The sequence below is a fragment of the Dreissena polymorpha genome, chromosome 6 (assembly GCF_020536995.1).
Source record: "Dreissena polymorpha isolate Duluth1 chromosome 6, UMN_Dpol_1.0, whole genome shotgun sequence".
NCBI classification, from domain to species: Eukaryota; Metazoa; Mollusca; class Bivalvia; order Myida; family Dreissenidae; genus Dreissena; species Dreissena polymorpha.
In genome coordinates, this window is record NC_068360.1 from 72,653,643 (window position 1) to 72,673,262 (window position 19,620).

At 39.0% G+C, this 19,620-nt stretch overlaps 2 protein-coding genes and 1 long non-coding RNA gene across 3 annotated transcripts; all 3 read right to left on the bottom strand.

Annotated features, from left to right (window-relative positions):
* Positions 1 to 6,645: 6,645 nt before the first annotated feature.
* LOC127835799 (uncharacterized) lies at positions 6,646 to 8,031 on the bottom strand. The gene is made up of 2 exons (XM_052362235.1): positions 7,656 to 8,031; positions 6,646 to 7,541 (listed from the first exon to the last, which is right to left on the bottom strand). Exons 1-2 carry the CDS (start codon positions 8,029 to 8,031, stop codon positions 6,646 to 6,648), a joined length of 1,272 nt encoding a protein of 423 aa, XP_052218195.1.
* A 1,869-nt stretch (positions 8,032 to 9,900) lies between these two features.
* On the bottom strand, positions 9,901 to 19,588 carry LOC127834839 (EGF-like repeat and discoidin I-like domain-containing protein 3). The gene is made up of 10 exons (XM_052360902.1): positions 19,424 to 19,588; positions 19,028 to 19,094; positions 18,490 to 18,576; positions 17,726 to 17,827; positions 17,275 to 17,464; positions 15,411 to 15,524; positions 14,296 to 14,450; positions 11,684 to 11,768; positions 10,684 to 10,739; positions 9,901 to 10,290 (listed from the first exon to the last, which is right to left on the bottom strand). Exons 1-10 carry the CDS (start codon positions 19,474 to 19,476, stop codon positions 10,141 to 10,143), a joined length of 1,059 nt encoding a protein of 352 aa, XP_052216862.1. The 5' UTR covers positions 19,477 to 19,588; the 3' UTR covers positions 9,901 to 10,140.
* Positions 11,775 to 13,127, bottom strand: LOC127834840 (uncharacterized). The gene is made up of 3 exons (XR_008028239.1): positions 12,221 to 13,127; positions 12,137 to 12,178; positions 11,775 to 11,926 (listed from the first exon to the last, which is right to left on the bottom strand). It is a non-coding gene; the product is annotated as an uncharacterized LOC127834840 (long non-coding RNA).
* Positions 19,589 to 19,620: the final 32 nt, after the last annotated feature.

Below are 19,620 nucleotides of genomic sequence, written 5' to 3' on the forward strand. Positions count from 1 at the left end.
AATAATGTAAAGCTCGGTGCGTAGAAATTTGCATCCGTTCATCATAAGACCTCGCCTAATGACATGGAACCATCATGTTGAATAATAAATATAGAGTAGATCATCTAACTTTGTTGCCAAAACAACGTGGAGTGACACACCATGCGGCATTTCATTTTAATAATCATACAAGGCCATGTAATATGCTAGTTATTTTGTATTATACATCTTTTAAAACGCAAAACAAGAGATCCAAAACAACAACAAGCACATTAAACGGACCAGTTTAGGAACGTAAATAATTTTATGTACGCAGTATTGAATCAAAAACAGAACATAACAGACAGCAAATATTTTATTCACTTAAGCATTTTACAGATCATCGTGATCAATATTATAAAACATTCAAACATGCGTGAAAAAAAAGTTAGTAAGATAATATTCAATTATGCGTGAGAGTGTTGTGTGATTATTTAACAATGAATAGAGTATATAAACCATAAAACGAATCAGTGGAAAAAGGCAAAATCAGTTGTACATGATAATTATCGTACATGTGAACATAAATCAGCATTAACAGTCAAAAACACAAAACATTCATTTCATATTAAACGGTAAATAAATTACAAAAAAAAAACGTTGAGTTAAAGAAAAATACATGTACAATTATTTATTTTCTTTAAGCATGTAATACAGTACATTTCTAACTTTCGAAGGGCGCCTTTATTATTACTATTTAAAAGTTTCATAAATGTATAAATACTTGGTCTTATTGAGAAGTGTTTCGACATGTACATGAATCTTTCTTCTTAAAAACAAATGGAAATTCAAGTATAAAGTAATATTCGTCTTCTAAATCGTTAATACTACATAAAGTTCGAATTCTTTCAATTTTTATAATGTTATAATGTCTGCCAGTTTTAATTAAAAAAAATGTGACGATAGAAGTATTTAAGCAATAATGGTTTTTTCTTATTGCCAATGACATCTCAAGACACAGATCTTTCAAATACAGGTTTACGTTCTTTAAAAAAATAGTAATGTAGTTAATGAATAAACATGAACTCTCCACTAAGATACATACTGATCTCTGAGTCTAGTCAGAAAATTATTACTGACTCAAGAAACAACCATACATCTGTAAATCCTGTGGGTTTAAAATCTTGCGAATTTTACAAGACCAATAACAGTGTTATTTGTTATTTCAATTTCTAATATTTACATAGTAATGACAGTAGTAAGGATACAACTTCCTTGTTCCTGTTGATATTGTTCAAAAAAATATTAAAAGTATCTACCAATTTATTCAGAAAATCGACCAACTTCAGCATAGAGTAAAATTGAATTTATTGACAGTTTAAAGTCAGCCGTGTTTTATATTACTTTCCGTGAATACGTTCAATATTAGTCAAAGCAATAAATCCCCATACTTCGCAAGTTTAATTAAGAACTCACAAGACATATGCATAAAACACTTCTATATTTTCCATTATGAAAAAAGGGAATTCATCGCCTTTGCACCTTCGCCATATAGTATATTCGTGGAAGGTATAAATGAACCCCAACTTGACATAATACTACCAAGTTATTTAAAATTGCTAACTATTTCATTATATTTTTCTGTTAAAATCCATTTGTCTTTAAGCTTAGCGCGCCCCATTTTTTGGAAAATCATGAGTTTGTGTTGACAATTTTAACAGTTAAATTTAATTTATCGCCATAAGTTTTTTGATTATTCAACGATTCCTGGAGTCCTTCTTCAGTTTCTGAGAAAATGACAGCATCATCCGCAAATAGGAGGAGTTAAAAAGACAATTGATCTAACGTTATTCCGGCGTTGATTCCGTTTTGCAAATTAAATTATATATCTTTAATAAATAACGAAACCATGATCGGCGATCTTATTTCACAGTGTAGTAGACCGACATACTAAACAGGTCCGAAAGAGAGCCCATGTGTTTTACTTGAAGTTTGACCTCGCTATACGTAGAGCGGATAAGTGAAATTAACTGTTGTCGATTCCCGATCAAATCATTGTATGCCATAACTATGGTGTATAGATAGGTCCAAAAGTCGAATTCGTATTATACCATCGTATCAGACGGTTTAGCTAGAACCGTATCAGACGGTTTTGGGGTCATAAACCGTCTGATACGATCGTATCAGACGGTTTCGACTTTTGGACCGATTGTACGCTTAACTGTTTGATGCGAAACCGTATGATACGATTCGTATCAGTCGGTTTACGATTTGTATCATACGGTTTAGCGTTACCCGTTACATACGGTTTACACTGAATAAATCTAGTTTTGACATTGAATAATACCCGTCATAAACCGTCTGATACGAATCGTATCATACGGTTTCGAATCATACGGTTTAACGTACGAACAGGTCAAAAAGTCTTAAAAGCGTTTCATACGGTTTAAAGCGTATCATGCGGTTTATAAACCGTATGATACGGTTCTAACTAAACCGTCTGATACGAATACGACTTTTGGACCTATCCGTACAACATACATAACTGTCCGCAATTTATCAGGTAGTAACACCTTCCGGTTATCGACACAGCAGCAGAAAAGTTAGTTTTTACTATGTATTTGCTTTTCTATAAAATGATTTAGAATGAAAATTGCATCTACATGGCTGCAATTATTGTCTGTAAGAACGTCATGGGTTCCTTTCCAAGATTTAAAGCATTAGTTTAGCACACATGTAAATAGTTTCACAAAACAGCTTAACAATGTGATGCCTCTAAAGATATTTGGTCAGAACTATCGCCCCGTTTACATAATGGATTAATAACTCCCGTTGAGCTCTTTGGTAATTGTTTCGTTTCTAATATATAATCAAATAATATTACTAATGGTTAGACTTTAATTTGCACGGAAATGGGTTTGTCTAGGTCCGGGTAAGAGCTGATAGGATGTTCAATTTTATCTAACTGCCGTTAATCACTGTACCTTTCGTCGTTGTTTAGGTTACCGTAAGCATCAGAAACTATAGTATTGAACTATTAATTTAATTCTTGCAGACATATATTATCCGCTTCCGGTGATTTTGTTGGAATAATTTCCATACTTCGCAAGGCTTTTTGCGACGCATGTTATTTAATTTTGCACCATGTTCTCTGTTCAACTTTTATTTTATTTTCCAACATAAATATATATATATATATTCTTTCCTTGCTGCCAGCATTGTTGTTCATGTATGCATATTCCTATTGAAATTATACTGGTAAACTGTTTGAATATATTCTGTCCGTTTTCGTTTGCATTTTACGTTAAACCAGCGTTGTTTATCGGTGTCAGCGGTAGCGAATCTATAATGATTGTTTGTTAATAACATTATTGCTAATTACATGTTAAAATATTTTTCATCTCGTTTATTTAGAAAATCAGTAATCTCCGAGACTTATAAATCCGGATCGCATAGCGAGTAAACACCTGATTGTAAAGTGTGTTTTAGTTGAGCAACGTTGAATATGTCTTGCACGAAATAATCATTGTACTCTGATTTCCATTAACGTATACGCGATGTGTACCATAATAAAAGACGTTTTAACTAAACAACGAAAACAAGAAAACAATAAGATATAAGACTTGTCATTCATGATACTTTTCACACAAGTTAACGTTGCACTAAATTTTTTATTACTGGCAAATTGACAGCTATAGCCAGTCTCATTAAAATAAACAGATACATCAAGTCCTCTGACCTTTTCTCCAATTTTCAGCTGCCCATACCCAGCTTCCGATACTAAATGAGGATACTTCCTCTCGTCGGAAAACGTCTCCTTCAGAAAACTATGCATTTCGCCCATAAACGCCTAAACTATTTCATCACCATTTCTTTGTCCTCCATAACTAATGAATGACAAATACAAACACCAAATGGCGAATCAATAGCATTGCGACTTATACAAAACAACAAAACGATAATCCCGTGCATTTTTCGCGCTTAACCTTGAACGAGAAACCCGTGCAATTTTTGCGCGAAAATATTACCGTACTTTCTCTTCAAAATATTGTAACAATACCAATACAATACGCTAACAATCAAACCGAGAATAATTGCGTATTTTAAGTTTAGTATGTTATCATTCATTTGCAATTGCTAAACCGTTGTTTAGTCCATATATGTGTGTATGTGTGGATGACTTAGGATTTTATTACAGGGTTTTCCCCAGGCCGTGTTGCCGACATTCCTTAATAATATGGGGTGGTATAGGGGCATCCCTTAATTTTCGCAACATCCTTTAATCTGTAACCCGACGTGTATAAACTATAAGCTAATTATGTCAGAAACTCGTATTCGTCCTACCGTGCGCGTCTGGCTTGGTTCACACATATATCTCATTAGAGGAGACGGTACTTGATTGACACAGATAATCGATTACATACCTGATTAGAGACCGGCACTTGATTGCCACAGATAATCGATAACATACCTGATTAGAGGAGACGGCACTTGATTGCCACAGATAATCGATTACATTAACTGGTTGGTTGATAGAGTATTCCCAAGTTCGTACAAAAATACTACGCCTGCTACGACCAGACGTGATGAATGGTGTTCAATATATTGCTACAGTTAAATGTTTTCACTCTAGATTGCTGAACATGACATAGGAGATATTTTAAAAATTCGTGCATGATCGATTTAAAACACACTAGTGGTTATAGACAAAATAATGTGGCTATAGGTAGAGAATAAATGGATTCTTGATTGAACTTGTATATATCGTTGTGTTGTCCCTTTTTATATGAAAAAAGAGAATAGAAACGTTTTTAGTCTTTTAAAATATCGATATGAATAAAATGTGTGACTGTTTTTTTTCTGGCATCGCATTGCTTGTAATGATATAATGATATGGGATTGGATACGCGTCGTCAAGATCTTTTTTTCCGATTCTTTGCATGGTTTACATTCAAGAAAAGAAGACGGACAAGTCGCGCTATGATGTGGGTATGTCTCAGTAGGCCAAACGCCGGAACCATTGTCTGGAGGTGTTAACTCGTTAACACTATAAATTTGTCGTTAGTTGTGCAAATATTGCTAGATCCCGTTCCATTGATGTGCAAAAGTTTGCACCGCAAGATTATTCAGAAATATAAGCCACATAATCAATGTTTTGTTCATATTGTGTTGTGCACACAAGTCAATTATTTAGTATGCATACAGTATACCCCAAATTACACAAATAATAATATTCAAACGTTTTTTTAACAACTAAAGAAGTGACACCCCTCACAACTCGGCCCGACATCCCGTCATTAACTGCTGCGAAAATCCCTGGGTATTAATGTCGATTCTACCTAGGGCAATTCATTCTTTAAACGTTTTAACAATGGGAATAACTCTGCGTTGTGATCGTACGTTCACGGATTGGTCTACCCATAAAATTAATGTAAATTAATGTCACACGAATACTTATTTTGTTTGCAGTATCTAAACGTTGGTGCAATATGAATATTTTCAGTGTTTCTCTAAATATTTGGATACTGACTTCTGGGAATCAGTTTAAATACAGTCTTAAGACTGCTCCTCAACCAACATCATCAGCATGGATTCCGCCGTCTTAGAATGTTTCGGCCCTTTACTTCCATGAACATTCTGATAGCGGTTGGTCCACAGTGGTGATCAGTCACTGTGTGTTAGTTGATTGCCTCCAGCTCATCTCCTCTCGCCTCAGCCACAGCCAGCTTGATGCCCGTTCGGCTGCTTGGCTCAGTCTCTGGATAGCCACTCGTCTCTCCCTGCCAGTTGTTCCTAATGCTGTCATCAGTCTGTGCACGGACTGGGAACAGAATCCTCTAACGCCAACTTCCACGGGAAATAGCCAAGTTTGCCAGCCTTGTTGCTTGCACAGATCCATCAGTTCTGTGTACTTGGCCTTCTTCCGCTCGTAGGCCTCTTCACATCTTGCCTCCCATGGTACTGTCAGCTCTATGGTGACGAGCTTCTTTCCTGTCTCTGACAACAGTACAATATCTGGTCGTAGGGTCGTCTGAACCACGTTTGGGAAAACAAGCCTTCTATCAAGGTCAACTTCCATCTTCCAGTCTCTAGATCAATCAAGAATTGATGCTTTTGTTGGTTTCTGTGTCTTCACGGTCTCACCCGATTTGACAAAAGCGATGTGCCCATGGCGGGGGTGATTACCATGTTCCTTCTTCCTTTCCTTCTCTAGCCAGTCAGCCAACTCTCTGAGGACCAAGTCGTGCCTCCATCTATATCTTCCCTGTGTCAGTGCTGTACTACAAGATGACAGAACATGCTCTAGGGTGCCTACTCTGTCACACAGGCTGCAATTTGGCTCTGCTGTGAGTCCCCATCGGCACAGGTTCGCTGGGGATGGTAGTAGGTCATAGACAGACCTGAGGAGAAAGGAAAACCGAAAAGGCTCATACTTCCAGATGTCTCCCCAGGTCAACTTCCTGTCTGCGGTATTCCACGTGGTCCATGCTCCCTGCGATCCCATCTCCACAGCCGTTGCTTGTCTGGCATTTTCTTCCGCCCTCCTGACCTCAGACTGAATCATCGCTCGCCTCTCTTTCTGGTCTGATCGGCTCCACAGTACCACCTTTCTCGCACCAATTCCTTCACGTCCAACTGCAGTAACTCCGACAATGTCTTTGTGCTTGAGCGTGTTCTCTGCCTGGCTCACAGACTCTGTCGCTGACCATTTCCTGCTCGTTCGGGTCCCTCACGGATGAACTCGTCCGGAGAGTCCCTCAAGGTCAACACAAGTCTTGCTTTTGCTGTCTTGAACTCTTCTACCAGTGAAGATAGCGGGAGCTGTAACTTGTTGCTCTTCCCATAGAGTCCAATACTGGTAAAGCTGGGTGGAACTCCTAGCCACTTCCTGAGGTGTCGACTAGTGATTCTTGCCAGGGCTTCCACTGTTGTGCTGGGTACCTCGTAAAGCATCAACGGCCAGATTAGTCTTGGGAGCAGTGCATGCTGGTAAAGCCAGGCTTTGAACTTGCCGGGTAGTCCGCAGCGGTCTATCTTCTTGAGGCCCTCCTCTACCTGTTGCTTTAAGTTCTTGACATTGTCGCGATCTTGTAGGCTTGCATCAAACCACTTGCCCAGGCATTTTATTGGACTCGTCACTATGGAAGGAATCTCTTCGTTCTGTACGTAGAGTTTGAACCTCTCTGTTGTCTGTCCTTTCTTTATGACAAGGGATCTGGATTTTGCTGCTTTGAACTTCATTTTTCCCCATGAAGCGACATCCGTCAGGGCTGTCAACATCCATCTAGCTTGGACGTGTGTTGTTGTCGTCAATGTTAGGTCATACATGAAGCCTCTGCTAGATGGGAGATAGATTCCTGACTCTGTCTTTGGTCCACGTGTCTCACGTTGGGCAGCATTTATCAGCAGGTTCATCCCCATGATGAAGAGCACCACGGAAACTGTGCAGCCGGTAACGATTCCCTTCTCCAACTTCTGCCATCTGGTTAGCTGGTCACCAACAGTAAACCGGAGCTTGATTCCATCCAGGTAACTGGTGATGATTTTCTGAATGCGGCCGTCCACATGGTAGTGTCGGAGGGCTGTATAGATGAGCTGGTGTGGAATGGACCCGTATGCGTTGGCCAAGTCGAGCCAAACTACAGCGAGATCCTTCCTCCCTTTCTTCGCCTCACTTATTAGCTATGTGATAGCACTTGTGTGCTCTATGCAGCCGAAGAAACCGGGAACTCCTCCCTTCTGGACCGAGATGTTGATGTATGCGTTGCCTGTCAGGAAAGATGTGAGTCTTCTTGCAAGGATGGAAAAGAATATTTTTCCCTCGACGTTGAGCAACGAGATCGTTCGGAACTGGTTGACCGTCTTGGAATTGCGTTCCTTCGGTGTGAATATCCCCTCGGCCTCCTTCCAAGCCTCTGGTACATCCCCCTTCCTCCAGACTACTTTGAGGAGCCTCCATAAACGCTTGAGAAGTAGTGGGCACATCTTGTACACTTTATACGGGATGGCATTGGGTCCTAGCGCCGAAGCAGCTCTGGCCTTTTTTACAGCTTCTTTCACCTCGCCAAGCATAGGTTCCGTCGCATTCAGCTGTTTTTCGGGTATCTCCGCTGGATTCTGTCACAGTCCCCTAGCACGACCTCTCGATTGGGGTCAGAATGGGTAACATGAAGGAAGTTCTCTATTTCCTCTAGTGGAGTTTTCAACTTTCCTGACCTTTCTTTGTCGAGGAGGGATCTTGCGAACTTGTATGGGTTGGCTGTGAAAGCTGCCCTCTTCTTTGCCCGTTCCCGTGTCTTTCTTCTGCTGCTTTCTGCTTTCCGTAATGATGTCAGCTGTGTCCGAACTGTATCTCTAAGCTGTGCAAGTCCAATCCTCTCTGTGGGTGAACTAGCACAGTACCTTCGTGTCAGCTGCTTGAGTTCACGTCTCAAGTTCTGGATACGAACTTGTCGCCTGTTTGGTCTTGGAGGTTCCTTTCGCACTCTCTCCTCTTCTAGTCCAAACCTCTCCTTGCCTACTGAATATATCAAGGTTGTGAGGGTGGTCAGCTTCCGGTCTACTGGTCCTTGCACGGATGCTTCGAGGATGTTCTCTAGGTCCTCGTCCAGTTGGGTCCATGATGTCTTGTCTGAAGCCTTGGGCCACTTAATCCTTGGTTTCCTGGTTCTAGTGGCAGTGTCTTGCTGTGGTCTATCCGGATCAGTCGCCTCGCTTGCTTCCGGGCTGCTTTGAGTCTGTAAGAGCTCTAAAAGGGGGTCATCATCCTCCTCAGGATTTCGAAAGACATCCTGTGAGGTCTCCTGAACATAGAGTTCTTCAGTACTGTGGGAATAGTTTTATGCTTCAAACGTTTCGGATATGAGAAATTTTATTTATTTTGAGCGTCCGAAAACGGGGAGTAATTAAGGGGAATGCCTTCTTAATGGAAATGTACGATGGTATGGTTTGAAAATGAGCTAAGAATTTGTCTATGGGCAAAATAAATACGACCAACATGCGGACACGGGTATTTCAGTTGAAGGCAGTATCAATCGGTGATGTTTTATTTTTTAATACAATGCAAATATTTTTTTCATTGTAATCCTTTCGGTAGAATCGGCTTTAAATTGTTCCAAAAAAGCAGTTAACGAAACACATTATATTCTATTCAAACCGATTTGACGTGTACTTAATGCACGCTTGCTCTTGACCCAAAACTGCGCCTCCCTGCAAGAAAACACTCAGCGAGAAGTCCTCGAATCATGTTTAGAAGCTGATGACTCGGTTAAGACTGCACAAACATTTTGAGTTGTGTATGTGGATATACAGGGACACGCGGTTGACTCATGATTGCACATAGATGGATGGGACGTGATGCATAACTGATATTAGCTGATTGAATAGTTTGTTGATATGTAGTCATGTAAACCTTTAGAGTGACATCTGATTTCGTTTTGAGAGAGAGAAATGTTTCCTCAAATCAGGAACAAATAATAATTGTGTCACTCTGCCCATTCATTATTGACGCATTATGTTGAACCTATGAGAATCCTCGGGCAAGAAAATTGTTATCTCCAACACTGCTTACGCATATGTCAAAACAAACAGAATAGTAAATCAGTGGACACTATTGCTCTGTCTGTGTGTTTGTAAACCTTACTAAATGAAGTGTTATACTTAGATTATTAGAAACAGCACAACATAGACATATCGTACTTTGTAAATATGGAAATGCACGTGTCGACGTAAAGTAATTTGATTTATTCTGATTATTTGTTCGGGTTTTAACTGTGCTAAGTTTGTTGTCAACAATTCATAGAACGTTTTGTCGATGATATGAAGTCTCATTATCCCATCGGCAGAGCGCAGTGATATTGTAGCATGTAGAGTAAGTAAAGTAGTTCCTTTAACTACTCAATCAAAGTGGCTTACGCAAATAGGGTAAACACCGAACAAGTATTGTTAAAAATATGTTTATTGAAACACTTTCCAAATACTTTCAATTATTGTGTAAAAATTATATCGATTTACAGTCTTTGTTTAAGATGCATGAAAATAACGAAAGGGAAGATTCTAAACACATTCGTTATTCTTAACAAAAATATTTAGCAATCCAGCGAAAGTATTGAATGTAGTCATTTTATTATTTCCCTTGACTGAGGTCATCTCATTTCATTATTTCCCTTGAATGACGTCATTTCATTCGTCACAACCAAAGACCTCCACGCGGAAGCCCGGATGGCCACCATTATGCCAGGTTAGTGGAAGGAATCGGATGAATCTGGCTGGTACTGCTCGGTCGAACACGTGCTTCTGGATCGTGTCGTAGGACGCCGAGCCTCTAAAAGTCTTGAAAATAGAAATATATTGGAGTAGGTTAGAATCTAATGCATCATCATCATCATCGTCAATAACAACAACAATATCATCATCATCATCATCAAATTCTCCTTCTTTAAACCACTATCATCATCACCTTAAGCAGTTATACAATTATTATCATCATTATTATCGTCTTTGTCATGATCATCAGCAAAGCAGCAATAGTATAGACGCTGTTATTTAGTTGTATTGTTTATTTTAAGCAGTAGAAGTAGTAGTAGCAGCATCAGCAGAATATTATTATTATAAATAGTAGTAAAAGTAGTAGTAGCAGTTGTAATATTTTTGTTATTGTTGTTTTCTTGTCATTCCAGCCGCGGTTGTTTGTGTTCCTCCGTGATGACGTCATTTGATACTTACGTCACTTCCACCACTGTTAGCCACCACGAACGTGTTACCGTTGGAACTGTAGGCCACTAGAACAATACATAAAACTTGATATTTTTGTGTAAGTCTAAACGTTCTTTATAACCATACAGTCTTATAATAATAACGACATAAACTAATATTCTATCATGATACTCATTCACATAAAAAGAAGATGAACAATCATCTAACAACGCAGACACAAGTCCTAAAATAGACTTAATCGCTGTAGAATTACCAACTTTCAACGCAGATACAAGTACTTAAATCCACATAACCGCTGTAGAATTACCAACTGATAACAGTGAGTCTATACCAAAACTTATGAGGTGTTTTCCGAGCGAGAGGCTACATTATGTGTGGACTGGAGTGTTCCCCAGCACGCTTACCTAATGTTTTCACTAGATTTACGAAAGTTGTGGTGAATATTTAATTAAAACTGAAATTTCGAGTTATTTAATAGTTACTAAAAGATGTTTCAATTTTGGTTTAGCCTTGTGTTATGGGACGCGGGGTGGGGTGGGGGGAGCCGGAGTACCCGGAGGAAACCCCACCTGTCCGGTATCACCAATTAATTACGAGATAACCGCTGTTTAAGTACAGCACCAACTTAAACGCAGACGCAAGTCCTTAAATAAGATAATCGCTGCCCAACTACAACATACAACGCAGACACAAGTGCATAAAATAAGATAACCGCTGTCGAACTATAAACTAACAAATAAGACCAAAGTCTTCAAACTGAAAACATCAACATACACTTCAGTTTCAGTTCATGTCAAAATACTTCACAGATTATAAACACGAAATAGTCATGTATATAAAATCAAAATAACCGGTGTTAAACTAACAGTTACACTTTAAACTGATCACAACAAAAAACCTATAATTTTCCTCAGTTTAAAAATATACGTTTCAGATTATATGAACGAATCAAATCAAAGAACATTCTAGCAAACGCTTTGCTACTATAGTTCTCTACATGTTTCCATACCTTTAAACGTCGAGGTGTAGTAAGTGTTGGAGTGGTACCCCTGAGTTGCTACGGCGTACACAATCTTCCGGGAACCAAGATCCACCTAAATTAAATATACGCAGCTATCTGGTAAAACCGGGCTTAATGCATGTGCGTAAAGTATCGTCCCAGATTAGCCAATGAAGTCCGCATGTGCGTAAAGTATCGTCCCAGTTTAGCCAATGAAGTCCGCATGTGCGTAAAGTATCGTCTCAGTTTAGCCTGTGAAGTCCGCATGTGCGCAAAGTATCGTCCCAGATCAGCCTGTGTAGTCCGCATGTGCGTAAAGTATCGTCTCAGTTTAGGTTGTGAAGTCCGCATGTGCGTAAAGTATCGTTGCAGATTAGCCTGTGAAGTCCGCATGTGCGCAAAGTATCGTCCCAGTTTAACCTGTGAAGTCCGCATGTGCGCAAAGTATCGTCCCAGTTTAACCTGTGAAGTCCGCATGTGCGTAAAGTATCGTCCCAGTTTAGCCTGTGTAGTCCGCATGTGCGTAAAGTATCGTCTCAGTTTAACCTGTGGAGTCCGCATGTGCGTAAAGTATCGTCCCAGTTTAGCCTGTGAAGTCCGCATGTGCGTAAAGTATCGTCCCAGTTTAACCTGTGAAGTCCGCATGTGCGTAAAGTATCGTCCCAGTTTAACCTGTGAAGTCCGCATGTGCGTAAAGAATCGTCCCAGTTTAGCCTGTGAAGTCCGCATATGCGTTAAGTATCGTCTCAGTTTAGCCTGTGAAGTCCGCATGTGCGTTAAGTATCGTCCCAGTTTAGCCTGTGAAGTCCGCATATGCGTTAAGTATCGTCTCAGTTTAGCCTGTGAAGTCCGCATGTGCGTTAAGTATCGTCTCAGTTTAGCCTGTGAAGTCCGCATGTGCGTAAAGTATCGTTGCAGATTAGCCTGTGAAGTCCGCATGAGCGTAAAGTATCGTCCAGGATTAACCTGTGCAGTTCGCATGTGCGTTAAGTATGGTCACAGATTAGCCTGTACAGTCCGCATGTGCGTAAGGTATCGTCTCAGATTAGCCTGTGCAGTTCACATGTGCGTAAAGTATGGTCAAAGATTAGCATGTGAAGTCCGCATGTGCGTAAAGTATCGCCACAGATTAGCCTGTGCAGTCCACATGTGCGTTAAGTATCGTTCCAGATTAGCCTGTGCAGTCCGCACAGGTTTATCAGGTACGACACTTTCCGCTTTTATTGATTATTGTGCTTAAAGGAAGTCTCTTCTGTAAAAAAAATCCAGTGTATGTGGACAGCGTCGACACTGATTAGCCTGTGAGGACTCCACAGGCTGATCCGGGGCTCAGATTTACGCACATGCATTCAGGCCGGTTATCTCAGAGCGCGGCTATCATTATTCACATTATATACTGGCAGATGCAGAAACATCACCATTAATACTATTATCAACATTATCAGCATCAATATCACCAATATGAGCCTTGTTCTGAGAAAACTGGACTTAATGCATGTGCGTAAAGTGTCATCCCAGACACAGGTGGGTAGCGTGTGGCTATGATATTAATTAGTGAAAACATCATTTTGAATGATAAATAATCATATTATAACGAAAAATAACCTTTTCTGAAAAAAAAATATTTCACTATCAAATATATATATATAACAAGGTATGCAACTCAAAATCAGCCCAAAACGGGGTGCATCGCTTTGAACAGCCATATCTTCATCAATTGTGCAGCGATTTTCACGATCTCGGTCTTATTCAACGCAGAAATGAATTTCCTTTCTGGAAATGTATATGTCTTGCAATATTTTTTTCAAATGCTGGGTCAACTTTTAAGAAATAACACGATACACAACACGCATGACCCAGATGACAGTGATCATGCATTCTTTATGAATGAAATCTCCAGTTGTAAAGACACACCTCCGCATTGGACCAATGAAATCACTCGTATGTTTAAAATGTCAGTTTGTTGAAATGTATGTAAACAAAGGTTTCAAGCGGCGCTGGACAGTTAGTCTTGATGCAGAATGTAACAAGAACGGTAATCATGTTTTTTCATACGTTTTATTGAATTATGGTATCGAACTACATGCACTTTGTAGGGAAGTTGCCCTTTACTCCGTGAAGATTTCAGTTTTAAAGACAGCATGATCAATGTCAACTGGGTTATGCGAGTTGTGTATCGTGTTATTTCTTAAAAGTTGACCCAACATTTGTAAAAATAAAAAATAGCAGTGCAGCATTTATTTGGCAAAACAAAAGCCACGTAAAAGGCTTCTCAATCAACGTCCTTATTATCAATATCAATAACAAGATCATCTCAACTGTCACAACATAGCGTATAGCCCACAACACGCACCCTAGCCAAACTATCATCACCATCCCACCATCGCCACCCATACCCCCTCCTAAAATAAATAAATAAAAATAGAAAAAATAACTTGAAATAATCGTGAATATTTAGCAGCATCACCAAATGATGTTGAAATTTTAATTTAGAAATTTCCAGTGAATAAAGCATAATAAAAATAGCAAAAATTGCGCGTATAAAGTATCACTCATCATAAGACAGTGAAGTATATATAATGTTATTCTAACTCCCTATCTGTACACTTCCATTTTGTTACCTGAAGCCAAGAGTCTGTGTCGTTACCGATCCAACCGGTAGAAGATCCGAGCCGCCCCTCCCAAGGGTCGGCGGTGCCGAGGGTCAGGTGTCCAGACATCTGGGCGTCCGGGATTTTCTTGTCTGAGGCCACCCCGAATGCATTGATTTCGCACCCTAAGGACCACAAAAAGAGAGGTCAGTAACAACTTGCAAACTAGGTCAGTACGTCAATGGTTTGCTGTGAGAAAGACGTAAACTTAACAAGCGGTTGATGTGAGTATTGTGCTCTCAATGTATTTACGCTATTCGTTGTGTTTATCAAAATATTGACGTCAAATAAGTTGTATATTATCCCAATATATTTTCAAAAAACATAACCAGGTATTGTATACTTCCTTATTTTAAGTTAATGTCCACAGAGTCATGAGGTAACAACAACAAAACCAATGAATGTAACGAGCACATTTTACAAAAATCTTCAACAAATAGTGCATACCTCTTCGTGTATCAATTAATAAATAAATAATATCGAATACTTTTTCATAAAGTATTTTCTCCAGAATAAACAAAATAAGTGCAAACTTAATCTGTCTGCTGTATTCATAAGTTGTAAATGATAAATGAAAATGATGACAGCAATATTAAAATATATAAAGATAAACCTAAACGTGCAGCGCGCGCTGACGTGTTTGACAAACATTATACCCGTATCCTTGCGGACACGAGCAGTTGTATTTCCCGATCTCGTCCATACACTTGCTTGTTAAGTACACATCATACCGTACCCAGGCGGTCAAGAGCAATTGTCTTTCCCTATCTCATGCATACACTTCTTTGTTTGACAGACATCATCCACGTACCCTGTTGAACATGAACAGTTGTATTTCCCGATCTAGTCCGTTCACTGACTTGTTTGGCACACATCATCCCCGTACCCTAGCGGACATGAGCAGTTATATTTGCCGATCCTTTCGTACACTTAATTCTTTGGCAAAACACATCCCCCGTACGCTAGCGGTCACGAGCAGTTTTATTTCCCGATCTCTTCCGGACACTTACTTGTTTGGCAAATATCATCACCGTACTCTTGCGGACACGAGCAGTTGTATTTCCCGATCGCGTCCGTATACTTACTTGTTTGGCACACATCATCTCCGTACCCTGGCGGACACGAGCAGTTGTATTTCCCGATCTCGTCCGTACACGTCCCGCCGTTCATACATGGACTGCTGTCACATTGGTCCTTCTCTGAAAACAAGTCAGCCGCGTTCTGAGAAAACGGAATGTAATGCATATGCGTAAAGCTTTTATGGAATTGTGCGTTCTAGGAAAGTGTGTTCTAACCAAAAATCCAGTTTAGGCGAAAAGTGTTGTCCCTTATTAGCCTGCGCGAAAACTTTACGCACATGCATTTAGACCAGTTTTCCCAGAACGAGGGTCAATTAGGAGTGAAAAATTCATTTGTATCTATTTGCCTAGTTTTGGTGTGATATTAGTTGAAACAAATAACTTTTTACGCGCATTCATGTTCGAACTCGCCTGATCGTGTTTGCTGTTGTTGTTTTTTTTGCAATAAACAAAAAACGAAATGTCATCGTACTGGATGTCAATAGCTGATCGAGTTCAATCTCGAAGGGGCTAGACCAGTAGCTTTCAACCAACTGGATCATATCTAACTTAAACCACACACGCTCAGTATGCTATCATTTTTACATGTCAGACTATGAATTGATCAAACGAACTCAACAAACTAAGAACTGATCTTTTTCTATTTCAATATTCATGAAGAAATAGCAAATTACGTAATTAATCAATCCGTTAGTTGTTTAGAAATATAAAAACTGATTATAACTACAGTAAGCAATCGCAAATACATATTGGCTTAATATATGAGTCGTGTTCTGAGAAAACTTGGCATAATGCATGTGCGTACAGTGTCGTCCCATATTAGCCTGTGCAGTCCGCACAGGCTAATCAGGGACGACACTGTCCGCTTTTATGACATTTTTCGTTTAAACGAAGTCTCTTCACACCCAAAATCAAATTTAGGCGGAAAATGTCTTCCCTGATTAGCCTTTGCGGACTGCACAGGCTAATATGGGACGACACTTAACGCACATGCATTAAGCCCAGTTTACCCAGAACGAGACTCATAAGTTACAGCGGATCTGTGAAACGGTTAAGGATTTTCGTAAAATAACTGTTTCATTTAGGGACTTCGCAAAATCGACAATTTCTTAAGGAATTTCACGAAATTACTAAAAATGCCTTCAGTCCTTCAATTAATTTCTTTAAACGACTTTAGCTTCATTCATGAATCTAAACTGCTAAATAAATTCATTGCGACTTAAATTAAAACAATAATTTATTTAGAATATTGACATCTTTGAAAGTTGCTCTACTCAAACAAGGTTCCTTTCACTGTTTTCGTACTTTAAAGTAACATTACTATTCAAAATCAACGCAAATTTCGTACAATTGTACGTAAAATAAACTTAACCAATTAAAAATCAGTGTTCCTTATGGCAATTGCTGAAATTTCAACGTCAGGTGTGGTCTGGTAAAATAGATGTTTGTAGATACAAAATGCTCGTTTTTATTATTGTTTTGCATATCTATTCGCGGGAATTAATTGTGGCCACAAATAAATAAAAACGAGCATTTTGTATCTACAAAAATCTATGTAATCATACCACATCTAAAGTTTAAATTTTGGCTATTGCTATAAGGAACACTGATTGTTTAGGTGTTAACTTTATTTTACAAAATACTTCACGAAATTTTCGTTGATTTGAGCGTTATAGAGACTTTAAATATTGAGACAAAAGATATAATGTATCATACAGATCAATCCAATATCTCCTCTCAATGAATACAATTGTAAATATTCGGTAAGCATAACTCAATAACTTTACTAAGATAGTTCCCATCAACTATATTATTATTTTACTTGTCGATATTGACAGACGTCAGTAAAAAAAAGGGAAACTATGCTTACCTCGAACGCTGATACTGAAGACTCCGTCGGCGTATTTCCCGTGAACGTCGGTTGCCCGGATGCCAAACGAATACATGGCGTCAACGTCTGGAGATACGCCCTGAATGTGTCCTGACGTCATGTTGAGTTGGGTACCAGGCGGCAGGTGACCGGAAATGAGGCTGTAGACGATGTTACCGCCATCTGGATCCTGTACAGTGACGTCATATTGTGTAACATTGACGGCATATCACGTATCCATGACGTCATATTATGCAAACTTTTATGACTTTAGCGATGAAATCGAACCATAGTAATAAGCTTCAATTAAGTTATTATATAAAATTTGAAGATTTAAGCGACCAGTCATCCGAGGTATATGCTTCAAACATTTGAAGAGAGTACATATGTACATATGTATTCATAAATGAAACACAGAGAAAAGTGACTTCACGCATGATGCAATACTCACGATGGCCTCGACATTCACGTCCAAGTATTGACCGGAAAGGAAGGTTCCCAGAGTGTCGTGTTCGGAACTCCGGGTCCATATCGGCGGAAGGCTCTTCACTTTCTTATGTATAAACCGTGAAAATATGTATTTGATCCTAGCTTTAGGAAAACGGTATTTACTTCCCGTGCGTAACCCATCATCCCAGATTAGCCTGTGAAGTCCGCATCGGCTAATCAATGACGGCATTTTTCGCCCTAACTTTATTTTGTGCTTATTAGAGATTTCCTTTTTACAAAAAATAAGATAACACGGAAAGTGGTGTTCCCGATTAGAATGTGCAGACTGCACAGGCTAATCTTGGATGATACTTTACGTACATGCATTAAACCCCGTTTTCCTAGAGCGGGGTTCATTTATAATATGTTAAGAAGGATATCAACGAAAAAAACACATAATTATTTAAGGTTGCATATATGCATTCAACCATATCTAAAGGTGTTAACGAAATATAACTATGCAAAGGGATTGTTTACTATACAACTGTACTAATTTCAAATATGCATTTAGGTCAATGTAACACATATGTAACACATATGGCGCAATTCAAATGATAAATTCAAAATAGTAACGTAACCTATACACTTTCGAACCATATTCAAAGCTTCGTGTATTCACAGTATTTACATTTCAAAATATACAAAGCCCCCTTTAAAATGTATTTACTAAAACGATAAGTGAGATTGTGTACGAGACACAACAGTTGTAAACTGCGTTGGCCTTACCTCGATGAACTTCCTGAGGTCGGTTTTGTCAATAAAGACCGTCCCTCCGACACCGGGCTTGAGATACACACTGCCCCCGGACCCTGCCTGTACAGTTGGAGGAGAATTTTTATATGTACATGAATTTATCCCAGACTAAAGTCCAAACTATTTACAAGGTATATACAACTTAAAAGAAGCCGCAAAAACATTCTTGACGTGATCACCGTATCCACCACCATCATTGTCTTTTCGGTATTATCGTCATTATGGTCATTATCACCTTCATTATCTTCTTCAGCTGGCCTCTAGATTTATCATCTACAACATTAGTGTCATACAGCAGAGTAACATCACAGTGCTCAAGCAACAGAAATACTTTTGTATCATCATCGCAACAACATGCAACATCATCATCATCGTCAACATAAGCAAAATCGTAATCAGCAGCATCGCCATCCTCAACATCATAATCGTCACCTTTGATGTCGCTGTTTTGTTTGTATTGACAGCTAATATAGTACATATCAAATCATCAATGAATGAAAAGAATATTTACCTCAAAGATAGCGTCACCATTTCTTTCAGCCGACACATTGACATTAGGGTAGTCTACTTCGAGAAAACTGCAGACGACACAATAAAACATCACAAATTCTGTTCTGTACGTTTAGAAAATAATAATGATGATGATTATTAAAGTGTTGTTTTATAATTGATGGATTTTGCATGCTTTTTCATTATTATCTTGAAAAAAATCGCCGTCGGTGTGTGTTTCTGTGGGTGTGATTTCAACCATAGTATAATAACATACATACCGTAAGTGGAACATTAAATTAACATTCGAAGTAAAATATGCTTACAATTCATTTCACACTTACTTGTTCGATACTTCTTTTAATAGTGGCATGTACAAAAACCAAATTAAAGCAAAAAAGTAATGCTAAATAAATACCTTCCAGACACAGATGCACAAACTGCTAACAACAACAAGGCTAGAACCGCCATCTTTACAGAATGCGCAAAATGGCGACCGTAGGTATTACTACGCTCTAGAAGAAATATTTCGCAATTAGATTTGACATTTTTGCTGCGAGTACTGGTCGTTTAGACAGCATTATCTCGCATTATCTCACAGAGTCCATCAACCGA